The following is an 11,804-nucleotide window of genomic DNA, read 5'->3' on the forward strand; positions in this document are numbered from 1 at the left end:
CACACACAAAACCACTGAAACCGACTGAAAGCGGTGTAGTATATATGCCAGACCAGTATGGGGCGCTGTAATTATGCCACAGATATACACTATACACGGAGAAGAAGACTTTGAGCATGCGCATAACCTTACGCGCTGTATACGAACGAAGAAGAAGAGATGGCGAACGCTACAACAACTTCAAGAGCAAGAGCGGAGTCTTTCGTATGGACTGACGACGAAGTCCAACTACTACTTAGAGTCACACTCGACTACAAGTCCACTAAGCTCCAAGAAAACATTGACTGGGAGTCGTGTCAATCTAAATATTGTGATATAACGGACGCGTTTCAGGCACAGTATCCACGGGAGCTAACCGAGAAGGATTTCCCTCACGATGCTAGCATGGTCTCAAAAGCCCAAGTCACCGCAAAGTTGAAAAATATACGCAGCAAATACAGGCATGCGGTAGACACAGGGCGTCGAAGTGGTCACAGACGGGTAGTACTCATATTTTATGAGCTTTGCGAGGAGATCTGGGGTGGGTCGCTTGCATACACGCTCCATCGACACCGGTGACCTGGAAGAGTCGTCGACATCGACAGTGGAGCTGTCTTCCGATTCTCCAAACTCCACTGAATCCCTCGATTGTCTTCCATCTGCGGTTGTAAAGCAGCGCCGGGATTTGCTCCAGGTAAAATTTGCTCCAGGTTTATGATTTCAAGCTTATGAGTTGAACTTAAACGAATAGTCCACCTCAAAGTTAAAAAATTGTGTCATAATTTACTCACCCTCATTTTGTTTCAAACCTGTATGAATGTCTTTCTTCTGCTGAACACAAAGAAAGTTATTTTGTAGAATGTTGCAGATAAATACAAACATTGCTTACATTACCAGCACCATTCAGGAGGGTTTTTCCTTTATGAGGGAATTGTTATTCCAACGGCAATTTACACCCCTCCACAGCAGCAGTGGTCAATTTCAAATGCACCCACCATCATTCATGGACACAAGACCACACTCTACTTCACCAGCCTTCCTGCACACACCTTGGCCCGCTGAACCAGCAAACCAACCTCGACCATACCGCCCTGAATGTTACACACCTACACCACATGTCACCCCACATCAGCAAACATCATTTTCGTACACACGTGCACTGCTGGAAGATGACACAGAGTGACTGCCCTGTTGCAGTGATTTGTTATTGATTATATATTGTTTGCACTGCACTTCAGTTCTGTGCATGGTTGCACTTTATACAGTTTGACCTGTTTTGTGTAAATAACACACAACAGTTGTAGTTGACACAGTGTATATTGTGTTTTGTGCACTGTTCCACTTTATACCTGTTCCAAATTACCTGTTTTTTCAAATGGTTCTTTGACCTAAATATTTATTTTTCCAATAAAAACAAGTTCTCGAATTGTTGCAGTCATTTATTTTCACTAGACATATTCAATAAAACACTTTCAAAATAATCATTAGTACATTTTCAAAAAGTTAAATACTTAAAAAAAAACCTGAACAAAATAGAAACAAAACTTGATAGCCAGCATTTTTAAGGGTCAAGGTACTTTGTGATTACTCTCCTCACTCTCTTTCCCGCTCCTTCATTACAGTCTGTGAGGTAGTTGTTGCATTGTGTAGGAGGCTGTAAGTCTTTATCACCTTGCATCGTTCCCAACACAGTGTGTTCAGCCACAGTCTCCTTACAGTGTTCACAAAAATTGTGGAGAACAAAGCAGGTGTAAATGACAAAGGGTAGGTCCTGCAAGTTGATGTCCATAGGCCTTTTCAGTGCAGCAAATCTGGCTTTGAGACGACCAAAAGCACACTCAATGACCATCCGTGCCCTACACAAACTTAGCCCAAAGTACTGTTCTTGAGGTGTTGAGCCACCGTTTGCATATTCCTTCATCAAGTAAGGCAGCAGAGGGTACGCTGGGTCACCAAGAAGGTAAATTAATATGTCATCCTCGTTATCCACAATCTGTTTTTTCAGAGGAGGGATCTGGCCAGTCTTAAAGTACAGGTTAAGCTTTGAATTCGCAAAAACCCGTGCATCGTGTACACTCCCGGGCCACTTTATCACAACATCCATAAATCTGTACTTATAATCACAGACAGCCTGTACATTGAGAGAATGTTTGCCTTTCCTGTTGATGTAGTCCATCGAGTTGGCAGACGGCTGCTTGATTTCTATGTGGGTGCTGTCGACCGCTCCCAAACACTGTGGCATGCCATGAGCACGATGGAAACGCAAAACCAGATCCTCGGCCTCGGACTCCGTAAAAGGTAACTTGATGTACTTTGGACCCAAGTGTACAGCGTTCGCTTTGCACGTTTGCCTGACAACAACAGACACAGCCTGTCGCGACACGCCGAAGGCGTTAGCAGTCTTCCTTAGCCGTCCCTCGTCGCTCAAATGATACAAAGTTAACGCAACCCTTTTCAGTGTAGTAATTGGTGCCCTCATGTTTGTTGTTTGCCCTTCAATATACGGACTGAGTTCCTCGCTCAGGGCGACGAGAGATGCTTTGGACATGCGGAAATTCTCCCTCCATTCATCTTCCACAACAACGCCATTGAAAAAGTTGTCCCACCAACTGCTTGTTCTACCTGATCTTATCCAAAATTTTCTCCTGGTTGCTCTCCTGGTTGTCTTCCGCGGTGGATCTAAGAGCATGTGGCGTATGGTGTTGTCCACTATCGCTTGTTGCTCACCACAATTGCATAGAAGCAATAGATTTTGTTGCAATAAAGCAAGTAGGCTTATTAGCTTCTGCAGCACGAACACAATCATGTGACGCTGCCGACACGTGATGTGATGACGTTTTCGTTCACAAAATATACGGATTGGCTGTACACACGAAACCGCAAGGGTGTCGGTTTCAGATTTATCCACTTTAGTACCAGGTTTCAAAAAATAGCGGTTTCACTCTCTGAAAACGCCGGATCCGTGTGGATGAAACGCCAATGCGATAACAAATTTATGCGTATACAGTGATTCGCGTCTCCGTGTGGACAGCCCCTTATCCTACCGTGACAGTGTGGATGCGCATAAGATGTGTAAGAGCGCCACCTGGTGGATAATGGCGGAAATACAGATTGCCATAAAAATTTGTCATTGGCAGGGAAGGGTTTTCTTTTGACCGTTTACATTTAAGTCGTAAATGGTGGGAAAGGGGTTAAAGAGTGCGTGCATGGAGGGCTCTCTGCTTGTTCTGTTTCCTGCAGTAATCAACATTATCACTGCTTAAATACATAAAATTATTGAAAGATTTTGATGGGACAAAAATTTGTTTTGGCGTTAGCTTAAATAAAATCAATGGTGGAACCCTGCAAAAAATAAATAATAACAATAAAATAATTTGTAAGCTCTCATGGGCCACATATGTAAAATAAATTGTAAGCTTTCGCCCGACCACTCATAAAATGAGTTTGGCCTTGAGTTTGACATAGAGAATCTATGGGGTACTGTCAAAAGGAAAATGAGAAACAAGAGACCAAAAAAATACAGATGAGCTGAAGGCCACTGTCAAAGAAACCTGGGCTTCCATACCACCTCAACAGTGCCACATCGCCTCCATGCCACGCAAAGATGAGGCTGAAATTTAAGCAAAACGAGCCACTACCAAGTACACAGTAATTAAACGTACTTTCCAGAAGGCCAACAAATCACTTTTTTATTGTTCTTATGAAATATTTTAAAATGTGCTAAATGTGAGCCAAAATCATCACAATTAAAAGAAAAAAAATACTTAAAGTACTTCAGTCTGTGTGCATTGAAGTTATTTACTGAAATAAATTAACTTTTCCACAACATTCTAATTTATCGAGATGCACCTGTACATGTTTGTAATTTTGAGAGAAAAAATTTTAATGCGTGGTTTTTGAAAAAGCTACATTTTTAAGTCACTGAAATAATGTCACAAAACCCATACTAGATGTGTTTTCACAATGCTTTGAAAATTTGTTTCGAAAGCCTGCCCATGACCTCTAGTAACAATAAAGACAAAATTCGACCAACAACGATCCTTCGTAGGCCCATTTGAGTGAACACACTTGTGTGTGTCTGTTTGACAAGCTACATCCTGCTTTGTTGGGGCATTCTGTGAATTCGGTTAGACACGGATGTTACACACAATCAGGACTTATCAAGCAATCTTAAACAAAGCAATAGTGACACAAAGTAATAAAACATTTTACTCACAGAAGATTACTGCGCCATTCCTGTCGGATCCAATATTGACAAAACCGCATTGCTTTTAAATCACAGTCTCTTTGCAAATCCAGCGTCGACCTGTGGCTTGTTCACAAAGGATTCCGTGGTAAAATTAAGTGAAGAAATGCTCAATGTTTTAACCAAGTGAGCTGGAACTTTAACTTATGAAATAAGGTACGTGTAACAGATGATGTTGTTGCAGTTGCTCTCAACCGGAAGCTAAAATGTATCCAGGAAGTGATGCTTACCTGAGCAACGCACACCAAATAGTTATAAAGGTTCTCTGATGTTATTTAAAGGGTCCCAATTAATTAATGAACAGCTCACGCCTCACTGTTATCATTTTTCTCTATTTGCCACACTTTTTGGATAATAAATGACAATAATAAAACAATAATAGCCTTTCAGAAATCTTTTAGGAGATTATGGAGACAGATGAGTGTGAATGTTTTGTTGACTCTGATGATAGGCAAAGAGGGGGGAGACTGCTGTGTACGTGACACATTTTAACCTTTTTACATTTGTCACCACAATATGAATTGTATAATACATTATAATGAATTATGAAAAATAGTTTGTGGTTATTAAGTAGTTCTGATGTCTTAAAGCTCAGTCTTTGTCAGTAAGTGAACTAGAAATGGTTAAGCAAATTTAAAAATATGCAAATAATTTTCCTGACTAAAGGTCATTGTGCTTTTAATAGCAATGTATTTCCTAAAACAAAAGACAGTGAGTTTTCTTAATATATTCACATATTTTATTATTTCAATTCTTCTGCTAAGCACCTAGCTATTTGTAAGTACTATTCCATTTTCAAAGGTGTAAAGAGATCATTTCAATGGGTTTCATAATTAAGTGTATTTTAGTTGTTATTTACTGTCTTTGATTGCTTGCATACTATCCTAACCTATTTGTAAAATGTGTTATTGATTAAATGTTGCTAGTCCCTATTTTGACTGAGTTCTCTGAATTTCATTGGGAAATGATTGAGTCGACTTGTTATTATATTTAAGGATGGCATGAATTAGATAACGTGTTGAATAAATCCCACTGCCGCAGTATATTTAAAGTGATTTATTTTGCATTATCTGTTGTTTGTGGTGTGGTTAAATGCTCTACTTAATGACTGATTAATGTATTCTTTGTGAATTTAGATATGAAAATTAACATTTGTGTCAGAAAATGCAGTGGTTTTACGCAAATTAAAGTATGGTATATAAACACATCCCTGTTTCATGAGCAACAGTGCATTTTAATCATGTTTCTGAGTCGCACTTTCCTTGTGGCCTTTACTACTTCTATATTTTTCAAAGTTTCTTGTTCATCATCCCAGTTCAATTTAGATGGAGATTACTTACTGGGTGGCCTTTTTCCAATGCATGAAGTTGAACAGGTGGTACCCATGTTGTACCCGGATGCCATCGTATGTAAACGGTAAGCAAGAACCGTTTCGTTGCTTTTTTATAAGGTGGATGATGAAATTATACTGACCTCCCAGCAAGCAATTTGGGCTAAAACCAGGCTAAATTTGGGCTGTCAGTGAAAATCCTATAGACGTCTACCATAGGCCAAGAATAGACGATACGTATAAGTTTAAAACAAATGAAAGCAAACACCTTGAAGACCTGTTGACACTGCCTACATGTTGGAATATCATACATCTTCAAGTTATTTTGACAAAAAATGTCATGTCACCAAATTCAACGCTATTTAGGGTAGAAGTGGGTTACTCATAGCCGGTCTATATTGGGTCTATAGTTAGCCGTCATTTCAACGTCTTGGTTTTTGCTTGCTGGGCTGGTATCAATTTTACAGTGTAATTGTGAAATAATTTTTTTTCACTAATGCATTTCTAGGCAAACCTTCACAACATTTGGTTATCTTCTGTTTCAAGTCATGAGGTTTACTGTTGAAGAGATTAATAACTCAACCACCCTGCTGCCAAATGTCTCTCTGGGTTATGAAGTTTTTGATCATTGTTCTGAAACAAAGAATTTCCCTTCAGTCTTCAGTTTTCTCTCACAGAATGGATCAATAAAACCTCGGGAAAAACTCAACAATCATCAGTCTAAAATCATTGCTTTAACAGGGCCATATGGAAGCTCAAGAAGTATTGCTGTTTCACCACTTATGGCAATTGACCTAATACCGATGGTAAATTATGTTTATTTCTAAATATAACACTGAAATAGATGGCATCAAACAAGAACATTTATTTCTGATATTTATCAATTCAGTGATAAATTGATAAACAAAAGATTCAGTTTCTTTTTATAAATATTTCACTTAACATTGTAATGTTTTCTTGTCTTTCAAAGGTGAATTATGGAGCTTCCAGTTACGAACTGAGTGATAAACTTAAGTATCCATCTTTTTTACGAACAATCCCTAGCAACAATGACTTGGTACAGATGATTACTCGCATCATCCTGTGGTTTGGATGGAACTGGGTTGCTTTTCTTGGAGGCCCAGACAATTACAGTGAAGATGGCCTAAACCTGTTTTACAAGTATTCTGGGAATGCTGGCATTTGTTTGGCTTATCAAGAGACTGTCACAATGCAGGGAAACTACAGTCAAACACTTAAAAATATCAATAGGCTGAACATTAATGTCATTGTGGTTTTTTCTTTGGCAATGTATGCAGAAAACATACTGAGGGCAGCCATAGCAAACAACATCCAGGACAAAGTTTGGATTGCAAGTCAAACATGGGCTATGGATCAGCAGCTTTTAAATGCGCCGGGAATTAAGAAAATTGGTAAAATTATTGGCATTACGGAGAGATTGTTGTCATTGCCTGGATTTGATACGTTTATTTATAAAAACAAAGCAAAAATGAATAAAGATAATACAAGTGATGCTGTAGTCCAGAGCAGGATGTGCAATCAAGAATGTAAGGAAGGTCCGTTGTTGACTGCAGAGCAAATTTTAAACGAAAACCCCACATTCTCCTTTGGTGCCTATGCTTCTGTATATTCCATAGCTCATGCGTTACATAAAATTCTGCAGTGCAACATGAACGAATGCCGCAGAAACATAACAGTTAAGCCATACATGGTAAGTGATTATTTTAATTATGAAAAAATTTAACATCCTATAGTAATATTAAAATCGCATTTTGAAAATGATATGTATTATGTTCATATTATAATAGATTTTTTGGGAACACTTTCTATAAAGCCCCTATTTATAATGCATTATGAAGGTTTTCATCTGCTTTAGAACCGGTTTAGAGTCTGAGTATCTAAGGTGGAGGTGAGGCTCCGCACTGTACAAGCCGGGAATGTTTGTGTTAACAAGATCCAGCCTGTTAACCCCTCTCGTCACAAAGTTCACATACTGATGGAATTGAGTGAGCACTGATTTGAGTTTTTAATTGTTAAAATATCCAGCAATAATGAACAGTCCATGTGGGTACGCATTCTGCAGAACGCTAATAGCCCCGTAGAGAACACTTAAAGCCTAATTAGTGTAGCGATTCAGTGGAAGGAAGGAAATAACGTTATTTAATACACTATGAACCTCCGACCGAAACACTACGTTAATCTAAGGGAATTCCCAGATCTAACTGAAAGGGAATAATAAGTATAATTAACCTGTGATTAACTAAATTAATAAGGTTTTAACTGATTTATCAGAAAATAATAACAATTAATTAATGCATTCGTCCACCAAATATACTCATAATTGTACGTTAAGAAATTAATTCCGTGGCCTTTAGGAAATAACTTTACTACTGCTATCCAGTATATTACACCAAGAGCATGTAAAACAAGATCGAAATGCAGATACTGTAAATTGACTTTGATTTCATGAGCATTGAACACAGATACAATTCAATGGTGAAATTCAATTCAATTACAATTCAAAACGGGTTTATTAAACTAACGTTACACCACAAAAAACACACAAGGCTAACTATAGATAACACACAAACAAACAATAAACATGAAACATATATGAGAGAGAAAGAATGGAAAATTAAGAGAGAGAAAAAGAAAGGCAATCACTATAGACTTTTTAACTTCTGCACAAACCATCAGAAACTCTGAGAATCACCTTAATTAATAAGGGGCAATAACTTAGCACAAGGAATGAACAAGGGATACTTGCGTTGCCTTTTGTGAGGCCCGTTTGCGTATGGTACGCTGGGTTTGTGGTCAGGTGACGGGGTCCTTGGAGTTGTCCGTAGCGTGGTTTGTTCCTCACGTTACTCTGTTGAACGGATTAATCTGCGGAGATAGTCGAGGTTTGTCCAAGTGAAGAGTGCCCGTGGAAAAACTGTCCTAAGGGAGGGCAGGTCTCACAGCGAGCTGCAACCCCGGTGGGGGCTGCGGTCTCGCTTCATGAGCAGGGTACTGGCGTACTGTAAGCAAAGGTGAGTGGGGGAGAGGTCCTTTTCACCTCTCACGAGTTCAATCCCCTAAGGTTGAGATGACCGATTAGAGAAGCTGTCGATCGAGTGGGAAAACTAGTCTTTGCTCTCCCCAGACTTACTCTGAATATGCCAAATATTTTGTTGCAATACTAATTTATAATATGCTGCCTGCTATATCTGCATGTTTTTCATTGTAAGTTTACTACTTATGTTTTTGATTGTTTAAAACCTTGTAACTTTACATCTGCACTGCAAGATCAGTAAAAGACCACTTAAATTGTCAATATATAACTTGCACTTATAATACATTATGTGGAGTTCTTCATGTGTTATAAATCATAAAACTTCTAAAAGTAAAGTTAAACGTTCTATTACCACAAACAATGAAGTATTATAATGTATTGTAATTGTTGTTATAATTATTTATTAGGTTTAACATTTTATAAAGTTTATTATAAGGAAATAGCCTGCATTATAATGCATTATAAATAGGGGCTTCATAGAAAGTGTTACAGAAATGTTCATAAGGGTTTACATTTGGTGGTTGAAGTGTCAACTTACGTATACTATTATTTTTTTTTTACGTAACTAATTGCATAATTAGTCCATTAATTAATCTAATCACATAAATTTTGGCTGAAAATTACCTCCCAAAAGATAACTTAAAGATCATTTGTGTTAGATCGACAGCCCTACTTTCAATAATCACTTTATACATTTTTGGAGAGTTATTATTGTTTTCATTTGTTTTTAACGTGTTCGTTTTTTTACCACATTTCACAACAGCTTCTCAGAGAAATTAAGAAGTTGGATTTTCCACTCAATGGCCGTCAGGTGAAATATGATGTTAATGGTGATCCAACCATCAGTTACGCTGTAGTGCTCTGGCACACTGAAACAAATCCTCCACGGATTGAGATGGTGGGCACTTATGACACGTATCCAGAAATTAATTTTACCATCGACAACTCACTCATGCCCTGGCGTAACAATACCTCTGTAAGTTATTTGTCTTGGTGAGCTGCCATTTAATTCTATACATTTTTGGACAAAGAATTAAAGTCAATTTCTTCATCTATCAAGGTTCCTTTCTCAAACTGCTCAGTTGAGTGCAGCGAGGGACATATAAGGGTGCGTGAGGGATTTCATATATGCTGTTTTCGGTGTAAAAAATGTCTTCAGAATACCTATGTGGATTATACTCGTACGTACCTTCTTGATATTTTACCTTTTAAAATACCAACTTCTACCTCAACCCTTTTTCGTAGGTGTGTTTTTTTTAAAGATGTGATGAAACTGGTTACCCCGCACTCAGTGCTTTAAGTGGGTCGGAACGCCCCGGTACTCAGTACCGCCACTTCCAAAAATAGCTCTTGAGCGTACCACCACCTCTCCGTGCGCCCAGAACGTGCTTTTAGCGTACCGGAACGCTCATTTGCACATCTGTTTAAAAACAGAGGTTTAATTTAATCCTTTGGCTGCGCTGCGGCTTTTTAGAGCGCCCTTAATGTACGCATCCTAATTCGTCCCACCGAGAGCAGAAACTGAGACTTTTGTTTGTGTGTGAAACGCGCAACCATATCTGCTCGGTTAAAATGAAAATACAATGAACACTTAATATCCTATGTTCAAAAGCTCTACAGTAGCTCTTTCCTTTCTTATGGTATTTTTTCAAAATCCTTTTGCACATTTTATGTATGTTCAGTAGCTATTTCTAGCTCAAGCAAATCCACAAACTTATAAAAGGATTTTTTTTTACAAGGTCGTCTGTTGACTGCTGAATATAAAACCCCTTCAAAAAAGGAGTCGAGTCAGCAAAAAACAAAACAAAAATAGAGTACCGGCACCTCTTTTGGGGCACTTAAAGCACTGCCCGCACTGAAAAGATATGCTTGTTTTTTAAAGGCTAAATGAGCATTCATAAAATATCACTGGCTTATATTCCGTATATCCATCATATTAAGCTGTGATTACCATATTAAGCTGTCTGATTATCAACACATTTGCTTTCTTACACACAATACTTTTGGCTGTAATACTAGACATTCATATGTTTTTATTTATTTATTTATTTTTAGGAGACCCCTATACCTGTTTTCCATGTGCAGAGAGTCAATGGTCTGATGAAGGCAGCACAACCTGTAAAACACGTACTGTTGTCTATCTACAGATCACAGAAATCCCCTCTATTCTTGTCATATTTTCTACTATATGTCTGATTACTCTGCTCACTTTTATCTTTTGTCTTTTTGTCTACAATTACAACACACCAGTGGTGAGATCTGCTGGCGGCAACATGTGTTTCCTAATGTTAGCGTGTTTAACAATGTCTAGCGCAAGTGTGTTCTTTTTCTTTGGACAACCCACATCTGTACATTGTGTTCTGAGAAGTTTTATATTTACATTTTTCTTCACTATCTGTCTCTCTTGTTTGACTGTTCGTTCCTTTCAAATCGTTTGTGTCTTCAAAATGGCTGCAGAGTTCCCTAAATTACACAGCTTGTGGGTAAAGCACAACGGCCAGTGGCTCTTCATTGTGTCGTCTTCTTTTATTCATTTAATTTCTTGTGTATTATGGGCAACTGTCTCACCTGACGATCCCGTCAGGGACTCAATAACTTTTAATGACCAAATTATGCTAACTTGTGAAAGAAGAAACACCGTAACCATCAGCATAGCTTTGTTCATAAGTTGGTTTCTTGGTTTCCTGTGCATCTCATTTTCTTACATGGGAAGAGATCTGCCCAAAAATTACAATGAAGCCAAATCGATTACCTTTAGTTTGCTTTTGTACTATCTGAGCTGGATTACATACTTCACAATATATCTCAGCTTCAAAAGCAAATACGTCCTGCTTTTGAATGCGCTGGCCCAAATAACCAGTATATATGGAATTCTCTTCAGCTATTTCATACCAAAATCTTACATCATGTTATTTCAACCAAAGAAAAACACTGCTGCATACTTTCAAACATCTATTCAGAATTACACACAAACTATTAGTAGAAGTTAAATCGCAACAATGATGCTGCACAAACGGAGATGGAATTCTCCTTATGTAAGAGGTTAGTTATTAAGATGGAGACATTGGATGACAAATCAGTTAATTGAGATTTTAGAAAATGCTTTGTTTTCCTTGTTAATTACACTTGTTAAGTAGCATTCGTTTCTTACAAAGTGGATCATTCTGTGTTTGTAGTCATCACAGATTTTTTTA

General features: G+C 38.1%; 1 protein-coding gene across 1 annotated transcript; it reads left to right on the top strand.

The window, feature by feature from the left end:
• The first annotated feature begins 5,465 nt into the window (after positions 1-5,465).
• Positions 5,466-11,600, top strand: LOC135729868 (taste receptor type 1 member 1-like). The gene is made up of 6 exons (XM_065247758.1): positions 5,466-5,641; positions 6,064-6,361; positions 6,526-7,266; positions 9,374-9,586; positions 9,671-9,791; positions 10,666-11,600. Exons 1-6 carry the CDS (start codon positions 5,466-5,468, stop codon positions 11,598-11,600), a joined length of 2,484 nt encoding a protein of 827 aa, XP_065103830.1.
• Positions 11,601-11,804: the final 204 nt, after the last annotated feature.

Source organism: Paramisgurnus dabryanus, chromosome 11 (genome assembly GCF_030506205.2).
Source record: "Paramisgurnus dabryanus chromosome 11, PD_genome_1.1, whole genome shotgun sequence".
In the NCBI taxonomy this organism is placed as follows: Eukaryota; Metazoa; Chordata; class Actinopteri; order Cypriniformes; family Cobitidae; genus Paramisgurnus; species Paramisgurnus dabryanus.